The 26,142-nt window shown below is 42.9% G+C and overlaps 1 protein-coding gene and 1 long non-coding RNA gene across 2 annotated transcripts in view; one reads left to right on the forward strand and one right to left on the reverse strand.

The window, feature by feature from the left end:
* The window catches only part of LOC149442118 (uncharacterized), a 46,863-nt gene that overhangs the window by 18,106 nt on the left and 2,615 nt on the right, over positions 1 to 26,142 (forward strand). The window contains exon 3 of the long non-coding RNA XR_016307228.1: positions 6,183 to 6,337. This is a non-coding gene — a long non-coding RNA (uncharacterized LOC149442118). The remainder of the gene's footprint in view (positions 1 to 6,182; positions 6,338 to 26,142) is intronic.
* Positions 20,428 to 26,142, reverse strand: part of SMC3 (structural maintenance of chromosomes 3) — a 52,582-nt gene continuing 46,867 nt past the window's right edge. Inside the window, exons 28-29 of the mRNA XM_089656502.1 lie at positions 24,669 to 24,775; positions 20,428 to 20,883 (exon numbers count right to left, since the gene is read on the reverse strand). Of these exons, the coding sequence (XP_089512628.1) occupies positions 20,812 to 20,883; positions 24,669 to 24,775 (179 nt within the window). The 3' untranslated portion in view covers positions 20,428 to 20,811. The remainder of the gene's footprint in view (positions 20,884 to 24,668; positions 24,776 to 26,142) is intronic.

Genomic DNA, 26,142 nt, shown 5'->3' on the forward strand with positions numbered 1-26,142 from the left:
CACTTAGTTCTCCAGATTTGCTGTGGAGAAAGTCTAAGGGGAGACCTTTTGCCCATGGCAACCAGATTCTCCCATTCAAGTTTACATTGTGGAAACAGAGAGAAGCTGTTGCCCATAGCGACCGGATTTTGCCATTCATGTTTACATTGTGGAAACAGAGAGAACTCATTGCCAGTAGCAACCAGATTCTGCCATACATGTTTACATTGTGGGAACAGAGGGAACCCGTTGCCCATAGCAAATGGATTCTGCTATACATGTTTACTTTGTGGGAACAGAGAGAACCTGTTGCCCATAGAAACCAGATTCTCCCATTCAAGCTTACATTGTAGAAACAGAGAGAACCTGTTGCCCATAGCAAATGGATTCTGCCATTCATATTTACATTGTGGGAACAGAGAGAACCCGTTGCCACTAGCAACTGGATTCTGCCATTCATGTTTACATTGTGGGAACAGAGAGAACCCGTTGGCACTAGTAACCGGATTCTGCCATTCATGTTTACATTGTGAAAACAGAGAACCCGTTAACCATAGCAAACGGATTCTGCCATTCATGTTTACATTGTGAAAACAGAGAACCCGTTAACCATAGCAAATGGATTCTTCCATACATGTTTACATTGTGGGAACAGAGAGAACCCGTTGCCCATAGCAACTGGATTCTGCCATTCATGTTTACATTGTGGGAACAGAGATAACCGGTTGCCCATAGCAAATAGATTCTTCCATACATGTTTACATTGTGGGAACAGAGAGAACCCATTGCCCATAGCAACCAGATTTTCCCATTCATGTTTACATTGTGGGAATAAAGAGAAACCTGTTGACCATAGCAACCAGATTCTGCTATTTATGTTTACATTGTGAAAACAGAGAACCCGTTAACCATAGCAAATGGATTCTTCCATACGTGTTTATATTGTGGGAACAGACGGAACCCGTTGCCCATAGCAAATGGATTCTGCCATTCATGTTTACATTGTGGGAACAGAGAGAATCCATTGCCAATAGCAAACGGATTCTACCATTCATGTTTACATTGTGGGAACAGAGAGAACCCCATTACCCATAGCAACCAGCTTTTCCCATTCATGTTTACATTGTGGGAATAAAGAGAAACCTGTTGACCATAGCAACCAGATTCTGCTATTTATGTTTACATTTGTCGTAACGGAGTGAAGATAATTGGCTGCCTTCAATTTCCTGCTGTAGTCTAAATGTAATTGTAGAAGTTCCACTAACTTATAGTGAGTAGACTTGGGTCACCCCTGTGTTCGGTGTGGCCCTTGTTTGTGCAGGCAGTTTGAAATGTGGGTGTCCGTACGCCTGCTGCATGCAGGCTGCCTGCATGACGCTCAGGGCGTATTTTAACAATTGATCAAAATCCACTTTTCAGTTTGTGACATATTGATCAAATGGGTTGTCAACTATAGGGTCATTGTTCCTACTCGTGCAGGTATTTGATCAATCAGAAGCCATCCACAAACTTGTGCAGTTCTTGGCTATGTTCACAAATGTCTAACACTGTTCAGCCCTTACTGATGCCTCTCAGCTTGTGATTTGCTATTGTGGCAGCACCCAAGTATTAGTAGTTCCCCTTTAAACTTTAACATTTAACTACACTACAAAGTTACAATGTTGCAGTCTGGTCAGTGGGGGAGAGGAGAGTGAGGAAAAGATTCCTCCTGCCTGCAGCAGATTGATGACATCATCAAAGCCTAGGCAAAGTCACTGACTGGAGCACAAGCGTCATTTATTTTTTTTAATGATAGCAGGTATATCATTGTCAGTTATGCAAACCTATAAGGTAACTGAATGGTCTGTTTTAAATTGACCCCGTTGGGGAGCCCACAGCCAGCTATAGATGAACCGAAAACCGAATATTCTATCAATTGAAAATAGCTCATACGATTGTGCCATCATTTGTTTTGTTTTTCTAAAAAAAAAAAAAAATGCAGCATGCTAGATCAGGAACCTTCGTTTGCGGCACAAAAATCATGTGTCACAGCTGGCACGCTAATTATGCAAAAAGTGAATGATTCGAAGATCAACAGGAATTTTTGTTTGATTTTTCAACTCATCTATGGCCTGCTTAAGCCTGTTACAAGTGACAATGTAGCGCCATGGTAACCTAAGGCATGGCCATTAACTAAAGCAGGACTATACTCACCTCTGCTTCAGGCTTACGGCGTCACACTGCTCCCCGCCCAGCCACTGACATCTTCAGGCAGGCGGCTTTGGGGTCTTGTTTACTGGCTGCTGTCATTGGCTGGATGGGCATGACGTTCTGTTTAATCTGGCATTGACGAATTTGTACAGTGAGCTGTGCATGCGCAGCTCACTGTACAGGGGCAGACAGGCAGGTAGGTATCTTTAATGCAGAAGAGACAAAGCATTCACCATTTTTCTTTTTTTTTACCTAAAGTTCCAATTTAAAGCCTCATGCACACTCCCTGTACACAATCACATGGCAAAATTTGACATGTGTGCGGGAAGCAGGTACACAGATCCGAACGCAGGCAGTGTGTGTGTTCAAATCTGTGCACCCGCTCATGCATGCATGTCAAATTTTGACATTCAGCTGTGTTTGTGCAGATGTTACATCTACACTAACCTCTATAGTCGGTAGAGAGAAAACAGGTGGCACACACACCTAGTGCATTATCCAAGGTTTATTGTAGGAGTGAAAGAATAATAAAAACATACAAAGCATGTATCTAAAAAGCATAGAAAAATGACAATGGCCACAACGGCAGGCAAGGTGTTCTCACTGTCAGTGTGGTCAAATGGCATTCAACAACAAGGCTCCTACTTTCCATCCATCATACATCAGCATCAGAGGTTGGTCATCAGCTCTGAGGAAAGGGAATCGTCCCCGAAACGCATCAACCATTTGACCGCACTGACAGAGAACACCTTGCCTGCCGTTGTGGCCATTGTAATTTTTCTATGCTTTTTAGATACATGCTTCGTCTGTGAGTATGTTTTTATTATTCTTTCACTCCTACCATAAACCTTGGATAATGCACCAGGTGTGTGCGCCACCTGTTTTCTCTCTATCCAGTGGCTGATTTCCCTGTCTGATGAGGGCTGCACCCCTGAAGCATTTCCTTTGGTTGTCGCTGTCCTGGTACCCTTGGCTTCCCTTTTGGCTGTGCATATCCTGAGGCGCTGGAGAGTACATACGATAACCTCTATAGTCGGCCTGTATGCAGCTCAGAGTGGATGCAGGTGCAAATAGCATATCCACCCTGCGTGCAGAATTAGTGTCAATGCCTGTCTAAATGAAGCCTTAAGCTGGCCATACATGTGTAGATTTTCGGAGGAGACGTAGGAAAATTCTTTGCACATTTGGTGAAGGGACGAATGTTGTTCGAAAATGGTCTTTTGCTTTTAACAATCGAGTTTAAAATTAATGTAATTTCTGAACGATAACCACATATATTGGCCAAAAATTTGTTTGATCGAGAAAAGTTTTCCTTCCCGCCCCTTCGAATTTTCCCTTCACTGCGGTCGAAAACAAACACTGATTTGACCCCACTAACGATTAGAAAATCAAACAAATATTCTTGAAACGAAAATTCTTGAACAAAAATCTTTACGTGTATGGTCAGCTTTAGACTAGGTTCACACCTATGCAGTTTGCGTTTGATCCGTTTCTGCAGTGCTTTTTGCGGTGTGTTTTTGCCGCATTTTGCGGTTTTTCCAACTTATTGGGCAGATTAAACCGCAAAACGCGTCAAAAACATGCTACATGCATTTCTGCAGCGTCTCTATTGAAAGTCTATTGAACCAAAAACGCAATGTTTTTCATTTTAAAAAGTCCCTGACTCTTTCCAAAAAACGCACCGGGTGAAAACACGGAGATGTGAACGTGTCCCATAGGAAATCATGTTAAATAGACTGCTGTGCGTTTCTGCAAATCGCAACGGAAAACCCAGACTTATAGCTATACGTATGTTTTATTGCGATTAGGCTATATGCATGCGTATACTGCCAAGGACAAATGCCTGGAACACAAGAAGTCTGTGTTCTAGGCAATCGTCCCTGGGCACATACTGCCCTAAGCCCGGGTTCACATATATGTGGCGCGGTATATCGCATGTGATTGGCACAGGAAGCACACCGCATTCCTGTGCAAATCACATGCGATTTGTGTGCAATTTTGTATGGCTCTAATCGCACCACACCAAAAACGTGCAGGACCCTTTTTTGGTCTGCACTAGAATCGAATTGCATGGGTATTCACACCTATGCGATCCGATTCTGCACATCGCACCACGGACCGCTTTCGGGGTGTTGTTAACTTAACATACACACATTCAGCAGTTCGCATGAACAGGGTGCAATTCTGATGCGATGCGGAATTCGCACAGAAAATGCTGTGAATTCCGCACCCCATCAGTGTGAACTAGGGCTGAGTGTTAGTACCCTTAGATGCCCCATCCAGCTCCGCTGCCAGCAGCCTGTCAATACTTTGAGTTTAACAGCTGTTGCGGGTGCGCCGGGTTAGGATATGCACCTAATGCCCTTTGCCCACAGCTAAATGCCAGAGCCCCTTGCATGGGGCTAAATGCCCAGTGTGCATGGGGCCTATGACTTAAGCAGTGCAAGGCTCATGGAAGGAAATTGGCGAGCTTCCTGAGCGGTTTTGTTCTGGGAAAGTAACATTTTTTTGTTAAACATTTTGCTCATAACCCATGCAACTGAAGAATATTGCAATAATCCCTTACATTTTTCATATCAACACATAAATCACCACATCTTGTCAGCAATATATGCCAATATTAAGAACTGGATTATGTATTATAGCACTGCAATAGTTTTATGCACATAAATTAACAGATCAGCTTTAAGGGGTCAGCACATTTATGAGAGGGATAATCCAAAATTATATGGTTGACAGGTTACATTTAATCCTGATTTACATTGCAGAGCATATGGGGAATGGTCAGACATCCAGGTGCTGTGCCCCTTTCCCCCACCCCCCAAGCCTAGTCTATGGGGACTTTTCACCTATAGGTGATTTTTGCCTGCAATTCCCAACAGCTGCAACATAAAATGTCCCTAAGAACTCCTAAAATACTCCTAAATGACACATCTGTTGCGCAGGAAAGCAGTTTCAGAGGCAAAGTGAGAACCTAGGCAGTAGAGAATTGGGCAAGCCATATGTTTGCCCACGTGTGGACATTTTCTACGGCTGTCATGTCAGAAGATGGGGACATAGGCAACTGATACAAGAACTGCTAGTTGTGCTGCTATTTAGTGACACCTAGTGGGGAACATGCATTTTTTTGTATTACCCTCAAAACCCATCTCTTCAGGGAAGCCTACCCCACCCTCACCTAACAGCCATTCTCCCTCATTCCTCCCACCACTTCATTCCACTCAGCCACTTCCTACTGTACCACTCCCCTCTCCCTCCTAGATTGTAGGCTCGAAAGAGTAGGGCCCTCTTGCCCCTCGTACGTTGTTTGTTATTGTTGTACTGTGCCATGTATTGTCCCCCCCTCTATTGTACAGCGCTGAGCAAACCCTTTGGCGCTATATAAACTCGATGTAATAATAATAATAATAATTACCGGCAATGCCCCTAAAATAAACAAGGATTTACAGGGGTGTCCAACATTTTGACTTTCCTGGGCCACATTGGAAGAAGAGGAATTGTCTTGGGCCACACATAATATACATTAACCATAAGGATAATTGATGAGCAGAAAAAGTCAGGCAGATCACAAATGAACACTCACTGATTTAGATAATGTACCTACCTGAGTAATAAAACTTCATTTTGTGTGTAATATTTTATTATAAAAGTAAAAGAGGCACTGTTGTATTTTTCTTTGGCAGCATGTGTTCCCTGAATGTAATTGCATTTTTACAAATAAATTAATTGAAAAAAAAAAAACCAACATTTGTGTTAGACCGCATTAATAGCTGTCTTGGGCCACATGCGGCCCATGGGCCATGAATTGGACACCCCTTCCCTAAAATAAACAAGGATTACAATAAAAATAATAAGGTTATTGGCTTTTTTTTTAGCTTTCACCCAACCAAAAAAAAAAAAGCAAAGATTGGATTTTTTCTACATACTTCCCTGTAAACTCCATTTCTTGGAGTACATCACGGCACACAGAGCAGGCCATACTAATGACTATGTGATTTATATGCCACCTCTAGGTGAATGGACACTGGCTGACCAATCAAACAGGAACTCCTCTCCCATATAACCCCTCCTACACCGGAAGTACTCAGTTTTTTGAAGCAATGAAAATTCAGAAAGAGGGGAGGGACCTCTGTGGCCGTGATGTACTCCCAAGCAATGGATTTTACAGGTATGTACAAAAAAAAATCCAATTTTTTTTATCATACAACACGGGACACAGAGCAGGCCATAATAATGACTATGTGGGACATCCCAAAGCAATAAAACCACCGCCAACATCCCAAAAGGAGCTATTCAGCTGTTTGTAAAGCACTGAGGCCAAAGATAGAATCCTTCGTGGCTCTGACATCCACCTGGTAAAACCTTGTGAATATATGTACCAAAGACCATGTAGCAGCCTTGCTCTTCAAACCATAGGCTTGAATGATTAACTGACGAAGCCACTTAGAAATAGCTGATTTGAATGCCACCTGTCCTCTCCTGGGTCCTTCTGGCAAAATAAACAAGGAATCAGTCTTTCTAATCTGTACCTTCATTATAAAAAAAAAAAAAACCCTTAGTGCCTGAACCACATGCAGGGCATGCAAAGACCTTTCTTTTGCCGACTGAGGCCTAGAAAGGAAAGAAGGCAGAACAATGTCCTGATGGAGGTGAAAACTAGAAACTACCTTTAGCAAAAAGGATGGATGAGACCACAACACCACCTTATCCTGATGTAAAACTAAAAATGGTTTCCTACAAAAAAGAGCTGCCAAATCCAATGCCCTTCTTGCAGAGGTGATTGCCACCAAAAACAACCTTTTCGAGTTAGCAGAACTAATGGAATTTCCCTGATAGGCTCAAATGGTGGTTTTTGTAAAACTGCCAAGACCAGGTTCAAGTCCCAAGGACACAGGGGCTGTCTGACAGGAGAAACAGTACACATCACTCCCTGTAAAAAATTACGAACCAAAGAGTGGGAGGCAATCGGTCTTTGGAAGAAAACAGCCAAGGCTGAAACCTGACCCTTAATAGTACCAACAGCCAGCTTCTTTTCTACTCCTAATTGAAGAAAAGACAAAATTCTCCCAATCAAATATTTCCAGGGGTGCCAATTTCAATCCTCACACCAGGACATATATGCCTTCAAAGTTCTATAATAAATGTTCCTAGAAACCAGCTTCCTAGCATTCAACATTGTATGGATAACTGAGCCTGACACTCCCCTATCTTTCAAAATCTGGGTCTCAACAGCCTGGGTCTCAGCGACCGAAAAGCTGGGTGCAATATAGGTCCCTGAGACAGCAGGTCTGACTGATCTGGCAGAGGCCATGGATCATCCACTACTAGCCTATGTCCGCATATCAACACCTCCTGAGCCAGGCTGGTGCCACTAATATCACCGGAATCACCTTGTCTCTAATCCTGCATAATAGCTGCGGGAGTAGCTGAATTGAGGGTAAGGCATAGATTAAGGAAAACTGATCCCAAGCTGTCACCAAGGCATCAACCCCTATCGCAAGAAGTTCCTGCATCCTGGACACAAACCTGTCCACCTTGATGTTGAACCTGGACACCAATAGATCTACGTCCGGGCACCCCCAACACTGGCAAATTGCTGAGAACACAACCGCCGACGACTGAGGTAGTCTGCCTGCGAATTCTCTCTCCCTGGAAAGTATACTGCTAACAGAACTGGAACATGCCCTTCTGCCCAAGCCAGAATGTGATCTACATCCTCTTGAGCCCTCCAGCTCTTGGTACTGCCTTGGTGGTTGTTGTATGCCACTGCTGCAGCATTGTCGGACTGGACTCGGATGACCAGGCTTCATGGTTGGCCAGTCAAATATCTCAGGGCAAGCCGCATCGCCCAAAGCTCCAGGATACTGATGGGAAGGATCTCTTCCTGTGGCGACTGTGGTCCCTTCTAGAACATTCCCCTAACCCGAGAGGCTGGCATCGATTGTTACCAGCTTTCAAATCACTGGTTGGAAAGATCTTCCTTTTTCCAAATTCCAAGTTTCCAACCACCAATTCAAGCGTTGCAGCACTTGGGGGGACAAAGAAATGTAGTAATCCATCAATGGAATCTTTTTGTTACATGCCGACAGAATATTCCTCTGCAAAGGCCCTGAGTGGAACTGCACATAGGGCATTGCCTCGAATGAGGATACCATCTTCTTCAATAACTTCATGCGGAGAAGAATGAAAGGATACTTCCTGCTCCTCAGACTTCAAACCTGATCTCTCAGGGCACGGCCCTTTCCTGAAGGCAGAAACACCTTTGCCTGGACAATGTCTAAGACCAACTCCAAATACTCCAGACTCTGTACTGGATCCAGGGCTGACTTCTCGAAGTTGAGCACCCAGCTTAAGCGTTCCAGAGTATGAATCGTAAGGACCAAATTTTTTCTCAGGCTTGGACCACACTGACCCCTGAGCAGTAGATCGTCCAGATAGCCCAAAATCATTACTCCAAGTTCTGAGCAGTCCCAGAACTGGAGCCAGAATCTTTGAAAAACACTCAAGGAGCCATGGCTAGCCCAAAAGGTAGTGCCACGAACTTCAAATGTCAGGCTTGGACCACACTGACCCCTGAGCAGTAGATCGTCCAGATAGCCCAAAATCATTACTCCAAGTTCTGAGCAGTCCCAGAACTGGAGCCAGAATCTTTGAAAAACACTCAAGGAGCCATGGCTAGCCCAAAAGGTAGTGCCACGAACTTCAAATGTCAAGTTTCTATCGCAAATCGCAGAAACTTTTGATAAGCTGGAAATATTGGCACACGCAGGTATGCATCCTTGATGTCTATAGACACTAGAAAGTCTCCCTCTTGTAAAGATGCGACTACTGACATCCCCATTCAGTTTTGGAACTTTGAATAGGTGTAATAAAATCCCTGGAACCTTTTGTCTGCTGGAACCTCCACAAATCACACCCTGGGACAACAGTCGGTTGAGTGCCTGAAACAAAGATTTCTTAGTGGATACATTGGACCTTAAGAAACGGGAAGGAGGAATTCCCCGAAACTCTAGTTTGTACCCCTGAGAAACTGTAGAAGTGACCCACTTGTCCTGGATCAGCACTTTCTTGATCTCCGAAAAAACAAGTCTTCCCGCTACCCACATGAGTGGGGGCATCCCTTCATAATGAAGCGGACTTAGAATCTGACCTGGCGGGCTTCTGTACCCAGGGTTTCCTCTGGCCCTGAAATTTTCCACTAGACGCAGAGCCCTGTGTGGAGTGAAATGCTTGCCTAACAAAAGAAGCACCAACCACCGAAGGGCCTGGCCCCTTAAAGGTCGGGCGTTTGTATGCTTTTACCCTTTAAGAGAAATTCCATTTTCCCCTAAGATCTTCTGGATATACTTTTCTAGGTCCTCCCAAAACAGGATTTTCTCCATGAAAGGGAAAACCCGCCAACAATCTTTTGCATGGTAGTTCCGCCGCCCAATTCATTAACCACAAGACCCTGCGCATGTGTACCGACAAGAAGGACCATGCAAGAGATCTGCTGAATCAAATCCTTAAGGGCATCAACTGCAAAACACAAGGCCTGTGGTAAATCTGGAAAAACCACAGCTATATCCTCCTCCAAAATAGATAGTCTTTTAAGCACCCAAAATAAAGGTAACAAAACAAGAGCTTCTAAAATATGGTAAAAAAGCAGTATGCATAAGGAAAACCCCTAAAATCCTCAAATATATATATATAATCAAGATGCAGGGCTCAAAGTGATATAAATGTGATGTCTTAATGAAGACGGTAGTTAATTATAAAGTGACAACAGTATAACGTCTCATTTAAACACATTACATTGCATAAAATTATATATAAATATATAAAAGTCCATTGAAGTATTCAAAAGGTGCATCAGTATTCCCAGGTACGTTAGGGATCAATCATTCCCATTAAACTAAAAGAATAATAAGGTGCTCGTGACTTCCGTGATAAGGAAAAAAGGGTGTGCTTGCACTCACTAGACGTAAAATATTATTATGCATGTAGTATAAAGGGCACTAGTGTTCATCTGGAACCCGGTGGGGATGTGCCAAAAACTCCTTTTGGGCGGCAGGAAGGGGCGCAGCCGCCATCTTGTTTGAGTGGAAGTGGCAGTGGCTGAGCCTAAGTGAAGGAGGCGGGGGAAACACAGAGCGGCCTCAGCGGATGGCGGGGCCAGCACTCGGCGAATCCCATGTGACACCAAGCTGCAGAGCAGCTCCAGAATCCAGCAGAGGGATATTCTTTCCAGGCTGTATATCCATTCCACCTTAAAGGGGACCTCTGGGTGATTTCATCTTACAGATTACACTGCGTATTTTAAATGCGCATTTGGTGAGTGTGCATTTTTACCATATTCTCCGCACTACACCGATTGGAATAATTGTCAGATGGAACATATCTTCACAGGATTTTATCTTATGAGCACAGGATTTCCATTTCACATCAATTAAGGACAATATCACATTCACACTGGACTTTTATCTATTTATTTTATTTAAATGATTTATCCATTGCATATTGTCATATCATATATCACTTAGCATATACACACTTGGCACTTTAAGATTTATATTTTATCATTTACAATACCATTGGTTGTTTTTTCAGCGCTGCACTTTTTTCTGATTACATATGCTATTGAAGGTTTCAGGTTCCTTTTTAGGTACAATTTGCTGCTGTATAGATTTAAGCGCTCGCTGATCTCCTTAACACAAGTATTGGTAACAATTTTCCATTTTTTTGTCTGTTACTGTTTGAGATTTTTTCCTCTTTGTCTGGTGAACAATTTTCTGTTTTCCTGGCCAGCCTCACGTCAGCACACTTGGGATATAACCTACTAATTCAGGGCGGGAGGAAAAAAAAAAAAAACAACAAATCAATCTGTCTTGCTGTTTCATGAATTTTCACAGCTTGGTGGCCTGGAGTCGACCAAAAAAAAGGAGAACGTGAAGGGAAGGGAGGAACGCTCTTTTATTCTGCTAGGGAAGGTGGTCCTGATGGTTCAGAGGAGGCATAAACCCAGGTGTGCTGACGTGAGGCTGGCCAGGAAAATTGATTTTCTTCACATGGTGGACATTTTTACAAAACCTTTTTGATGCAACTTTTTAAATTTAACATTTTTCTACCAGTTTTTCTACTTTTCACAGAAACAGGGATAAAGAACTAAGGGGGCCAAAATGTAAAAAAAAAAACCAAATAAAAAAAAATTGACTTACGGTACAAAAAAAAATGAAATAAATTGTCCTACATTTTTAAATTAAAACAACATTCTTTTTTCAACCAGCTATATATGATTAAAAACATTGTACACCAATCTCCATAGGTATGTAAACCTATTCAAATTCCAACCATATACATGTACTGTATATTACTGTAACAATACATTCAGCCTTGGTTCACACCACTGTGACTTCAGGTGCAACATGTGATTTACAAATAGCACCTGAAGTCACCTCTAATGTATTTCTATGGTACTGTCTTAATAGGTGCAATTTCCAGTAGTGCAATTTGAAAAATAGTTCCTGAATTATTTTGACCACTTCAATTCGTTTTAAGTCTCATAGACTATAAGGTAAATGGCAGTGAAATCGCACCTGTGTCTATATCAGCACTACTTTGAAGTCACGCTTTAAATGGGAGCAAATCGCACCACTTTGAAAATCGCATTCAGTGTGAACCAGGGCTCAATGATTCAAAAGAAACATTTCAATCATAGGTATCATCATAGGTAGGTGGGGTGTTCAATTCACTGTGTGTGTAGACAAAGGGCTTGTTTACATGTGTGGCAGCCCTTGCTGCCCCTCTGAGAAGCAAGCCGTGGTGGATCGCTTTTCAGCGGGCGTGTGATAGGCTGGGAGGATACAACACCTCTTCACCGCCTAATTTAACTCTGTAAATGCCACACCAATGAGCCACAATTGCAAGAATTACACCTGGTTGTGGCACAGCTCCATAGACTCGACTGGGCTCATTTAGGGCCTGTTTTTTTTAGGCGGACTCGATCAGACCCTCCATTCTTCTCTATGGAACGGCAGGTATAAACAGACATGTGATTGTTTACACCCTCCGACATCTAAAAACTTCTAGCGCACCAGATCAGATGGCAGTCGGGTATAAACGGCCAGATGGTCAATTTACATCCAACCGCCCACAGAAGAGAGCAGGCTTCGTCTGTGTCCGCTCTATGTAAGCGGAGACACAGACCAGCCATCCGTCTGCTTAGCGGGGATCAGTGGACAAATCCCTCTCTAAGCAATGGGAGCCTGCTCGGTGTGGAAGGGACCTTAGACTTGCGGTTGGGGGAGCATAAACAACACGCAGTTGAGATATGTTTTTAGTGCCCCCCCCAACTGTTTAAAGCAGAACTAAAGTCCCACATTTAAAAATTTTGAGCAGGCAGGCTCCATTTTATGTTTCTTCAGCAATAAAAGAAACCCACGTGCCTGCCCACAGTATTCTTTGGCATGTACAGTGAGCTGTGCAAGCACAGCTCAGTTTGCATTACGGGGCAACACTTGCGTGCTGGGATGTCTGCACTCCTTTGCATGCGCAGGAATGACGTCATCTTAAATTAGTCAATAAGACCAGCTGCAGGTAACGTAGAAGCCTTACAAAGCTTGGCAATAGATCCTTGATGTTGGATAGCCCAGGAGACTTCCAACCATCTGATGGAGTGAGCATGTAAAGATACCGGAGGTACCTTATTTTTTAGAACATAAGCCCTCAAAGGCAGTTGTTTTATCTACCTAGTGAATAAGACAACTTTGTGTCTTATCCACAATAGTGGATTTAGAAGCAGGGTGTCTTTTACAAGACCCTGTTGGCAATACAAACAGAACATCTTTTGGATAGAGGCCATGGCTGTTCGATAGACCCTGACAGCTCTGCTCATCTCGAGACAATAGAAAGCAATTTCTTTGGGGTGCTTTGGAGCAGGGCATAAGGAGAGGACAATGTTCTAGTTGAGGTAGAAGCAAGGCTGATACCATTTAGGTAGAAAGGCGGATCTTGAATGTAACACCACTTTATCCTTGTAAAGCATTAAGAAGGGCTTTTTACAAGAGAGATGCTAACTCGGAGACACATCTAACAGATGTGATAGCTACCAATACCAATACCAGGATCGATTACCCAAGATGAGTTCCCGAATAGCTTCAAAGGGTGGTTTCCGCAGGAGTGGACTAAAGCCGACCATAGATGGTTCAAATTTTCTTTTACTCTGGTGGGGGCAGCTAGTCATTGCGGCTGTAGAAGTGTGCCAAAGCTTTAAGGATTGGGCCCATCAATGGACTAGAGGGAGAGACTCTGTTAGTGGGGATATTGAGTGGTGCAAATGCTTAATTTCCTGTGTGCCCTTAGTTTCTCAGTGGATACCTTAAAAGACTACTTTTAGCATCTTTGTTAGCAGGTCTGGTCAGTACATATGCGTGTTAAATGCTTGCCCTGCTTGGGTGATTACATCCAAAATTTAACTGTAACAGTACCCTGTTGCTGCTTAAAGAGAAGTTGAAGCCTATGGTGCAAAAATCTGCCATGCCATCTTCTTAAAAAAAGAAAAAAAAAAAAAAGATATTCCTTTCACCCGTTTGTGTGAGGGTGCATTTGCAGCCAAGGTGTGGTAGGAGGAGATTGCGGACTAGTAGGTCAGCAACCTAAAGGCTCACAGTTACAAGCTGAAATTTTGGAGCTAAGCCCCACCGTGGTTTATGCTTTCAAATGTTTCTATGAAACAAGGACTATTCTTTTTCGAGCTCTTGATCATCTATCACAAGCAGTGATTGTTTCGCTTCTAGACAGCAAACCGCTTCTTGGTTCCGAAACCAAACTGTGATGCTCGCCCCATTCTAGATCTCAAGCAACTCAACAGGTTTCCCTGAGTACAGAAGCTCTGGATGGAATTGCTGCAGTCAATGGTTGCCTCCCTCCAGAAGGGATATTTCCTAACATCAGTGGATATTAAGGATGCTCATCTGCACATTTCTGCAGTTTGCAGTGCATGACCTCCATTTTCAGTCTGTGGCCCTGTCGTTCTGCCTGTCCACTCCTCCCAGAGTGTTCAACAGTGCTAGCTGCGGTCTTGGGGCTCCTGCATACTTTGGCTGTTCTTGTCTTTGGCTACTTGTACAACTTTCTTAGGCAGTCTGCTCTGATTCTGGAGATCAATGTGACTCAAACAGTGTAAACTCTGGAGAAGTTTGGATGGGTCCTGCAGTTTCAGAAGTCAGACTTAGTCCAAACCTAGAGGTTTGAATATTTAAATCTGACGCTGGATGTGCCCCAGTCGAGGGTGATCATTCCCTAAGACAAATGCCTTGCTTCGAGATGGAGATGCTACAAACCCCTCAATTTGGCTTTGCATGAAAAAAGGTGGTAGCCTCCTTCAAGGGAGTTCTTTTCACCCAGTTTCACTCCAGACTCCTCCAATAGAATGTCCTAACATGGGACAGTATGACACAGTTGTTGGATTCACCAATGTAGTTGCATCCCAGCATGAGGTGTAGAAATTTGGCAGGCAGATTTTCTCAGCTGTTAGCAGAGTGGGCTCTCCTGCCAGAGGTGTTCTGCCGATAGTTCTGGGGACCAGTTCCCACTAATTTATTTCTTCCAGCCATTACAGTTCCTACCTTGTCTGCTTCGCAGAATTCAGGTGGAAGCATTCTGGTGACTCTGATTGTACCAGATTGGCCCAGAAGAACATGGTGCTCCGACATTGTGAAATATTTGCACAAACCATGGACCCTTCTGGAGTGACCCGACCTCCTGTCACAGGGTCCGAAATTCCATGCTTCTTTACAGTCACTGGCTTTACCGACATTGCTGCTGAAACCAGGAGAGTCTCCGATTCGATAATTCCTACTATTCCTATTACTATTCCTACTAAAGGCTAGGTATACATCTTTACAGAAGATTTACCACAGGACTTGGAAGTCTTATTTTGACTGGTGTGAGGCTCAGGGATGTCCTCCTTATAAGTATGTTGCAGGCCACATCCTGGCATTTCTCTTATCTGGAGTGAGATTGGCATTAAGTATAAACAAAGCTCAGATTTCAGCCGTGGTGGACCTTTTTCAGAGACAAATTGCTTAGCATTTCTTGGCGTGTGCCTTTATGCAAATATTCACACATACTGATTCACTGGTTAAGACTCCATGAGACCTCAACTTGGCACTTTCTGTAATGCAGAATTTTTTGTTCCAGCTCATCCAGGGTATTGTGTTGCCTGAAGCCTCATTTGCCAGAGGGCAAGGCTCTTCACAAACTGGATGTGTTTCATGCTATCAGACATTACTTGACGTTTTAACTGCTGTAGTTCGTCAGTATAATTACCTCTCTGGCTTCTACCATTTTCAGTGTCAGCGCATTCTATCAGGGATATTGATGCTTTCTGGGCTATTCAATATCAGGAGGCGGTAGCTCATGTTTGTAAAGCTGCTAACTGGCCTTCAGTTCATACTTTTACAAATGTTTCACCAAGTGCATGTTCGATCCACTGAGGACCACCTTTGGTCGAAGACCTATACCTGTTCTAGTTTAGTTGTTTGAGGTCTGTTGGCCTGTTGTCGTGTTACCCTTTCCTCATACTCACTGCTTTGGGACATCCCTATCATAATGGATATGAAGATATGTTGTGTCCTGGCACGTATAATTAACAAAACAAAACATTTTTTAAAAATGGGTGTTTTGGTTTACCTGTAGTAATCCTTTACTTAGAGTACATTACAGGTTACAAGGCTCCCACCTTTTCCTTCGTGGTTCATGGCTTCAAAAACTGCAGCCTGCCATAGAATAGAGGGCATATTTTCCAATGGTGACACCTGCCCCAATAACAACTGTTACCGTCTCTCACTTTGTAAAGATTTCCACTCATTTCCTGTTGTAGCAACAGTACGGGAAGAGAAGGAAAATCTCCCAAAATGAAAAAAAAAAACCAAACACAAGGGTTCTACCAGTTCCCTACTTAAAGAGTAGGCAACCTCAGCACTGCAGCTGCTGTGGGTCTACAGGTCCCATAAGACACTGCAAGACTGGCAACCACAGGCATGACTCCCAAAGTCAAGGACATGATAAATTTGTAGTTTCACTACAGCTGGAGCACCAAGGTTTCCTAATTTGCCATACTCTATCCAAAAGCCCAAAAAAGCTTTAGGTACTCTTTATGGCTCAGCTACATTTGAGATAATTAAGTGTTCTTGCATGGCAAGACCACTTACTGTTATCTCACATATATATTCTTATTTTTATAGCCGAATGTACCACCCTAACTCCTCCCAGTTTTTACACTACATAGACAGTAATATACTGAAACGTGCGGATTGTTCCCGATTGGTGTGCTATTACATTGTGGAACGTTTCGCCAAATGGTTCACGAAATATCGGCATTTTTGTGGTGACAAGGCGGAATGTTCAAAACTAGAGCTGACAAATCGTGAGTGGGAGCTGAAAAATCAGGACATGATCTCTAAACTGCTATCACTCCCTCATTTTCAAGCCCACACACACAAATCTTATATCAAAATGTTCAGCTATCCCTGCTGCCACTAAAAATGTCCATGGCTAAGATATAGTCCTAATAGTTTTCACAATATGACCATTTGTTTGCAACTCACGCCGCCCATTGACATTCATTGAAACTCCACTCTAGCCACCTCAAATTTGAAGGGCAATTTCTAAACTACAACTGTGCCTTCATTTTTAATATTTCAGAGACATACTATGCATCAAAATGTAGGTCTGGGTCTTGTGATTCTCACAATATAAAACTCTTCAGTGTAGGATTTAGAATTTCTAAACTACAACCGTTTGAAGATGGCAACCACCAGTAAAGTGAGCAAGTTGGAGCAGTTTGTTTTTGGCCGCTATTCTCTGCCCTTGCTGTAGTGAGTTGCCATAGGAACCCAGGTGTGTGAGCAGGCAGCGACAAGCCACTCCACCCAGTTACTCCGGCCACTCCAGTTGTAGACTACTGGTGGAGGCAAGAACACTTCACACAATTTCCCCAGAAATTGTAGCTTTTCTAGTTACTTCATATAATTTCAACATCTGACAATCTGTAAACCACTAAAGTCTTTGCGCTTCAAAATAGATTATCTCTCACAACTCCAGCATCCCCCCCTACTCTGCCACCAGAATTAAAAAAAAAAACCCTTAAAAACATCTTATTTTTTTTTTGTGTCTTCTGGCTGGTCCAATAGCATCACTGCAGTCTCCCATACATCTTTGAGCAGTGGAGTGGGGGCAAGTATTATTCTGAGCAGCGTCCACATAATAGTGTGAGCATGGCTCAGGTCTGGAGAACTGTGAATCCCGAAAGCATGACGACACCCCCCTAGAGGTGTGTGTGTATATGACCATGCTGGACTCACAGGAAATGGGAAGAATGACAATGATGTTCTGCAGTGAAGAAGAGTATGGAGAGAATAAATGCAATGACTGACTGACTCTGACACACACACACACACACACACACACACACACACACACACACACACACACACACACACACACACACACACACACACACACACACACACACACACACACACACACACACACACACACACACACACACACACACGATAGCTCAAAAGAAAAAAAAAAAAAAGATTTAAACTGGAGTTCTACTTTAACATTGTGTCATTAAAATAAAAAAAAATTGCAGTGTAGTTGAGCCCCTACAGGCAGCTACATAAATTTCTTCTAAATCATAACATACCACCTTACATCTGCATTACAACATAGATTCAAGTTAATAAGGGTTACCAGTGTTATCATATAGCCAGGCACTTCCCTGACACACAGTTCTATTTTCACTTACAGATCAGTGATGACCACATTGTCTTCAAGTAACCTTCCATTGGGCCTTCTACGAAATCCAGTGTTTTAATAGTTTCAGAACCGAGGCCAGCAAGAATCTGCTACAAATGTTTTGCAATATACACACACTGGCCACTTTATTAGGTTTTTTCGTGATTCAACAAGGTGTTGGAAACATTCCTCAGAGATTTTGGTCCGTGTTGACATGAGTTACTGTTGCCATTCTATCACCTCGAACCAGTCTGCCCATTCTCCTCTGACATCAACAAGACATTTTCGTCCACACAGCTGCGGCTCACTGGATATTTTCTTTTTCAGACCATTCTCTGTAGACCCTAGAGATAGGTGTGCGTGAACATCCCAGCAGATCACCAGTTGTTTAAATACTTAGACCAGCCCATCTGGCACCAACAACTATGCCACATTCAAAGTCACTTAAATCCCCTTTCATCCCCATTCTGATGCTCGGTTTGAACATCAGCAAACTGTTTTCAGCACATCTAGATGTCTAAATGCGAAGAGTTGCTGCCATGTTATTGGCTGGTTAGCAATTTGTGCTTCCAAGACATTGAAAAGGTGTACCTCATAAAGTGACTGGTAGTGTATGTAGTAGAAATAAAGCGTATCAAAATTTATAGATGTAGTCGCTGCATTAGACTTTTTTTTCCCCATCTGTCTGTAATATGCCTCATATCCTAGGTTGTCATGCCCCCCCCAAATCAGATGTCAAGAGTCCCCCGACCCCCTTCTATCACAGTGCACCCCTCTTACCTTGTGCTGCTGCTGGTAAGAAGCTGGAAAGCAAAGTGCAGAGTCTGGAGGAGGACCAAAAGAGGGCTGGAGTTAGCTAAATGCTGAGACCAAGAAAGGTAGAGATGAGGGGGTGTTGCGGTTGTCCAGAAAGGCACAGGATCTGTATTAGGAGTTCTGTTCTCTCTGCTGCAGACTGCTGAGACAAAGGGGAAGGGGAAGGGGAAGGTGGGGGGGGGGGGGGGGTTGCTGCAGGAGAGGTCTGAGGGCCGGCTTTGTGTTTGACACATGTGCTCTAGACTGTTCCTATTTTGGACTGCGGGCGGATATACATATGCCTGCACATTCAGCCTGCATTTGAAGACTAAACCTGCTGAGGAGGAGGTGTGGGCACAGAACCATTACAAGGAAGGTGCAAGGAGAAGAGCCCTGTGAACATCACAGAAAAGAAAAGTTTTACAACTGACAAACCAAAGCAAAAAAGATGTTATTCTTTAGAATTAAACCCTAGGCAATCATTTTTTTTTGCCTAGCATTTGGTTTTACTTAAAAGAAAATGCCACTTTGCCTATTCAGGACCAAGTGACACATTGTCCTGCTAGCCCATAGCATGATGCTCACCCCTTGCTGAGTTCCCCTATCACTGCATTCATCTGTCAGAACTAGTAGAAAAACCTTGTACATATAACCATCTTCTCTAACCCCCAGGATGCAGTGCTTTAGGCCTGAGCGTCCAATTGCAAGGCCCAAACACTGTCACGTGGGGAGAGGAGAAGATCACTGACTCTGTGAAAGCTCCAACACTGAATGACATGGGATTTATTTAAAAAAATAAAGATTAGATCCATGGCTCCTATAGATAAATGAAACAGCAGGGAAAAATCATGTCATAACTACATAAAATAATGTGTTCTCCCCCAGTTAATGAGAAAAATCATACTTGTTTTACTAAGGGATAATCTAATACAGAGAAATACCTACCATACTCCAAGGTCCTGCAGCAGCCTGCACTCTGATCCAATGGCAGAAAATGGGCAAGTACTCTTACATCATCATGTATAATGCAGGACCAGTGATGCCTGATGGTCCTGCATTGTTAGTGATAACATCGGAGAGAGGGCTAACAGATCCAGTCGGAGACCCGTAAGAAGTGAGGCTTCAGGGGACTGGTTGTCACAAACCGAACAATCAAGGAGGAAAACTGTGGGACTGTGGAGTAAGGCAAGTATTCCCTATCACATCATTATCAAGTAAAAGGAGCATTATATTCTTCATCAGCTTATATTCTTCATCAGCTGGGTGCAGGGCATAATGTTTTGGGGGTTTTTTTTGTGCTTTGCATTAGGCTTTAAAGATAGATTTTTTTTTTCTATTTAAAGATGGATTTTCACCTCAGTGGTTATACTAAATTAAGCAGCTTTTAATGAGATGGCTTTGCATAGTTAGCAGCCATGATTAGGAATGCCATATTAACTACTAGAAGTGCTGATAAACTCAGCCAGGCCCGCCGTTCTCTGCCACGAGCCTGCACGTGACTAGGCTGCAATGATCACTATGAAGAAATGCAGCCTGGTCTTTTAATTACTAGCTGTCTGGACCTACAAGTGGAACCTCTCAAACCCAGAGGAGATTATTCCAACACTTCTGGCCCACTGCTCTCTGCCCACTATAATGAGATGTGATTTATTACCAGACAATGACATCCCCACACTGTAAAATCAGATGTTTTATTGACGCTATTTTAAAAGGAAGTACCCACAAGGCAAACTGGTAAAAACAAGAATTAAAATGCACTTCTGTGGAAAGCATAAAAACAGCGTTTCGGGGATGAGGGGGATCCTAAAAGGCAAAAAAAAAAAAACAAACAGCAACAGCAGGTATATAAAACCATATCGCCACGAGGTACAGGACACAAATGCAACGTCATAGTACAAAACATGAAAAGCCTGCCATCTGAAGTATTAAAACAACTCCTGAAAAAAACTGGCTAAACGAGCGCAAAATTTTACACTTTTTAAATATACAGAACCCAATGCAAAGGTTAACATCAGGCAACACTTTGTACAATGCCTTCCGGCAGAACCAGCGGCAGGTGCATCAACCGTGAGTCGTGTCATCTTCCACAAAGTCCTTGGCCTGTTCTGCTGTAATCACATCAATGTGACTCACCTAAAAAATAAAATGCACAATGGAGGAAAGTTAAATAGTCCCCTGCCCAGACGATGATGTCTATGCTGTCTCATCAACAAGCCTGGCATTTCATGTGTGTTTAGGAGCAGGTTATGAGAGTGAAGGGCAGCAGATGCCTGTGACGGGGGCCGTTATCCGACACTGGCGAAGAATTTTTTTGCCCAGTAATAACAGCCGAGCCTCTGTTCCAAAACTAGTCCTACTAAAAATCACTGCACAAACTTGTATACAGGCAGTCATGTGCGTATGACCCTATGAAACCAAAGACGCTAAGCAACACCTATTACGGCTCGAAGACCGAGTATCGTTTTCAAGTACCTAAATAGTAAATTTTGCAAATATAACTCCCATCACCCCACTAATCTTGCCACTCACCACTTATTACTCCAATGCATTCTTACTCAAAGCTAACACAAGGGTTCAGCATCGCTATGCTTCTTTTAAAAGGGAAACTATTTTTTTTCTTTTAAGAATTAAACAAAATTAACTCCTTGGCTCCAGCCGTACGCATATATGCGGCCTCTCGGCAGGTGAGCCTTAATGCGGAGAGGCTGCATATATGCGTGAACAGAAGTGTGCCAAGAGTGTGCGCTGTATGTGCTCCCGGCGGCTAACGGAAAGCTCCCGATCTCTACTTGCAATTGGGAGCTTTGCAATCATGTGACCGCTGTGACAGCCAATCACGGCAGTTACATGATCAGAAATCCCACCCCACCTCACAGCATCTGAAACGCTAAGGGGTTAATAGAAATCAGATCAATAAAAATGTATTGCACATGTTTCATGTGGCTTGTATTGTAAAAGATTTAAATCTCAGCAGTTATTGCAAAAGGATGCTGAATGTCTGGCAAACAAGCGCTAGAGGGAGTAACTAAAGATACATACAAAAATTATAGTGTCATAGCAAATAGAGAAAAAAAAGTGAAAAATTATAATTTACAAAAACTCATAACACTTAAAGCGGAAGTAAATTCTAAAAAAAAAAAAAAAAAAATGTAAACAGGCAGTCTCTTTATTGCAAAAGACATGCAGGGGTTTATTTACTAAAGCTGGAGAGTCCAAAATCAGACTCCCTTCTGCATAGAAACCAATCAGCTTCCAGGTTTCATTTCCAAAGCTTCATTGAACAAGCTGAGGTTAGAAGCTGATTGGTTTCTATGCAGAAGGGAGTCTGATTTTGGACTTTGCGGGCGTCAGACCAATGGAAGATAAGTTTAGATCCGCTTTAAAATTTCTGCATTGGCAAAACCAGGATTTTTGTAATTACTGTAAAATCCTTTTTTGGAGTCTACTGAGAAACATGAAGTCTGTAACCTCCAGATTATAATGCCATCCACAGCAATATTGGACACTAGCAAACAAAACTGTAGGCCAGCCGAGCAAAACCCCTCCCTATTTGAATGGGTCTCATTCAGCAGCCGTACTACCTGCCAAACGCAGCAGTGAAGTTCTGCCCAAAACAGGATCCAGTCTCACTCTCTTGTGATGGTGAGATTTCTGGTTCCAAGTCCTCTTCACCAACAGGGCGCACACACAGGGAGTCCTTCCCGCACAGTGATACTCTAGTTTGTAGCCCTGCAGTATGCAAGCATCCACAAAAGATTACTAATGCCCCCACTACTATTTGGAGGAAGGCTTATCTAAGGATTTAGCAGACTTAGAGTGTATAGGGGCTAATGGGGTCTAAGCATGGAGTCCAAGGGAGTGGAGAAATGAAAATGACTGTAATAACACAGAGGAGGGAGAAGACTTTAGTGTCTTCATTAGGTTTCCTCGACTGAGAGAATAGGTTCTCTTGCCACCATTAACATCCTTGATAGAAGAGCCAATCTGAACAGATGTCCTCCAAAGGCCATGCGGATCAAATGCTTCTTGTGCAAGGGTTCTGTAGTTCGACATTTCAGCCAAATTAATTTAATTTGGGAGTAATAGCAGTAGACTTCCACTCTACAGGAGTAAGGAGATGCCTCCTCAATGCCGTATAGCGGAAAAGAGTGCTTGCATGCAACACTTCACCCAGCAGGTGATGTCAGTGCTTGGTCCCACAACATTAACTCCTTTTGTTGTAAAGCCAGCAAGAATGGGGAATAAAAGTGCTCAGCCTTTATGTGAATGAGGTAGTTCCTAGATAATAGCACAATTGTCTCACTCACTAAGCCTTCAGAGTCAGGGCAAGCACAGAGAATATACCAGCTGCTCTGGACCAGGAACGTACTCCGCAGCGAACGTTTACCAGAATGGTGTCTGCAAACTCCCCCATGTGGAACCTAGTGCCCGAAGGTCACTTTCAGGATATTCCTGCAATATCCAGTCCAAGAAAAAACATCCACCCTCTCAAGACCCCAACCAAAAAACTAAGGCATGCAGGTAGTAGGAGGGGTTATCCTGGGCTGGCCTACAGTTTGTTTTTGTTAGTGTCCAATCCCACTGTAGATGGCAGTATAACCTGAAGGTTAAAGACTCATAGGGGTTTATTTACTAAAGCTGGAGATTCCAAAATCAGACTCCTTTCTGCATAGAAACCAATCAGCTTCTAACCTCAGCTTGTTCAATGAAGCTTTGGCAATGAAACCTGGAAGCTGATTGGTTTCTATGCAGAAGAGAGTCTGATTTTGGACTCTCCAGCTTTAGTAAATAAACCCCATAGTGTCTCTCAATGGATGAAAAAGAAACAGGTTGCTCTAACTCTCCCAGAAAATACTATATATGATAAGATCAAAGTAGTAAAAACACAGATTATCCAAATAGAACTGTGGAAAGCATTTACCATAAAACAGGCTACAGAAGCACTTATGGGACTTTGCACTTGAAGTGTTACTAAACCCAGCACCCTGCATTCACTATATCTGGTCTCCTACAGCACACACAACATGGAAATGCAATTATTTTAGTAAATATAAACTGCTAAATAACTTTTCTCATCAGCAGTTAGAGCAGTCTTATGACTTCTATCAGTGTCCAGCAGAGCACTGGTTAAAGCTTGTAGGTGGAGTTTACATTCTCCCCTATAAGACTGCATGACCCCTGACCCTCTGTCTGGACAGTGCTGATCACATGCACTCTCCCAAGGCAAAAAAAAATTCTCTAGCACTACACACCAAACTGAGAATGTGCAGCTTGCCTCCAAGCCTCTGTTCTATCAGAAGATATATTGGGGACAGTAGAAGAAGGGGAGGATCAAAGAAGACAGAATCAAACATTCTTTTTACACAATGCAGAGGATAACCCCTTAGGTTCCACAATGAGTATAACAAGTATGCTTTATTGCATATACAAACTGATTGCACTGTTGTGGGTTTAGTAACACTTTACGGGCTTATTCAAACTTGACTAAATTTCTAACCCTACAAAAACGCCCCTATAACGTTAGACAGCCGTTAATGAGCTTTAGTATGGGTGTTCAAGCATTAAAAACGCCCCCCAAATACCCTATGCATGGTTTTGAGGCATTTTACAAGTGTTAAAACCACACTACAAACGCCTATAATAAACTCTACTGGTATTAACGCCCCACAAAAGTCTGCCAGGCATTTAAGGAGTGTCATCATAGACTTGAATGGGAGGCGTTGAAAGGCTTCAACTCCTCCTGACTGGACACGAAGCTTCAATTTTGAAGTTACTCTAACGCTTCATGTTTTGCGAATGTGAACAGCACTTTGTACTGCCCATTGTAACATTTTCATAGGCATTTGAGGAGCATTATAAACGCCCCTCATATGCCTGCTTTCAAAGCTAGTGTGAACTAAGCCTTATTTCTTACTTACCTTATTTCTAAATTTCACTCCATAAAACTTGTCAGCAGACTCCAACAGTTCAGGCCTGAAGGTTGTGGTAATGAACTGGGCATGTGATGCCAATTCTAAGATCATATCTGTAGATAGACAAGATGCAAACTGATTTAACCATATCTTTACCCACTTCGCCCTAAAGTATTTGTTTACAATTTAAAATCAGTATTTTCTGCTAGAAAATGTCTTAAAACCCCCAAACATTATATATTTTTTTTAAAGCAGAGGCCCTAGAGCAGGGGTGTCAAACTGAAGGCTCTCCAGCTGTTGTGGAACTGCAAGTCCCATCATGCCTCTGCCTATGATAATCATGCTTGTAACTGTCAGCCTTGCAATGGCTCATGGGACTTGTACTTCCACAACAGCTGGAGGGCTGCCAGTTTCACACCTGTACCCTAGGGAATAAATTGGTGGTTTTTGCATTTTTTTTAATGTCACATGGTATTTGCGCAGCAGTTTTTTAAAGTTAATTTTATTGCAAAAAAGACCAAAAAACACAATACATAACCCAATTTTTTTGTAAAATATAAAAGATGTTGTGGTGAGTAAATAAAAACCAAATATGTCATGCTTTAAAATTGTGCATGTCCATGCAACAGCGACAAACGGTGGAAATTTTACTATTCATAGGTGACGTTTTAAAAGCTTTTACAAGTTACTTTAGATTTACAGAGGAGGTCTAGTTTTATTGCCGCCACAAGGAATGTAAACATCCCCAGTTACAGCAATAGACACGTTGCAAGTATTTTTTATGAAGGGATCTGGGATCTATAGCTGGCTAATAAGCCACTCCAATTGCTTATACAAGACAGCCAACAGCCGGCTCTAAAATACTGTACTGGGATGATGCTTGCAGTTGCAGGCATCACTCCGATACAACCACTGAAAGTCTGGAAGTGGTTATGGAGCTGGCTTTGCGCACAGGGGCACAGTTATGCTAAAAAAAGAAAAGGACCTTCCCCAAACTGATGCCACATGGTTGAAAGCACACAATGGTCTAAAAAGTCTTTGTATGCTGTAGTATCAACCAAACTTTCCAATGGAACACACCTGAACTTAAAGGGGTGCCCACAGTAGTTTGGCAATATACAGGCGTACCCCGGTTTACGAATTTAATGAGTTCGGCGGGAATTTTTGAATTGCGAAAAATTCATAAATCGAAACATGGTTTACCACAGGAATGCATTGAAAACCAAATAATCTGTTCTGGAGGTCAGAAAAAAGTCTTTATCTGTTCAAAACTCTTTATAAAGTGCACTTTAACCACTTCCTGACCGGCCGTTGCATATAAACGGCCAGACGGTGGCAGTGCAGAGTCGGGTGGCCGTTTATAAACAGCCTCCCCGCACCCTGCTTGTGCGCGCTCCCTCGGAGTGTGCAGCACCGCAATCCGGTGCCCGCTGTGTCCTCCGGACACAGTGAAACACCGATCGTCGGGCGGGACCTCTGT

The sequence above is a fragment of the Staurois parvus genome, unplaced genomic scaffold, assembly GCF_062004578.1.
Source record: "Staurois parvus isolate SC_StPar_1 unplaced genomic scaffold, SC_StPar_1.0 ptg000911l, whole genome shotgun sequence".
NCBI lineage: Eukaryota > Metazoa > Chordata > Amphibia > Anura > Ranidae > Staurois > Staurois parvus.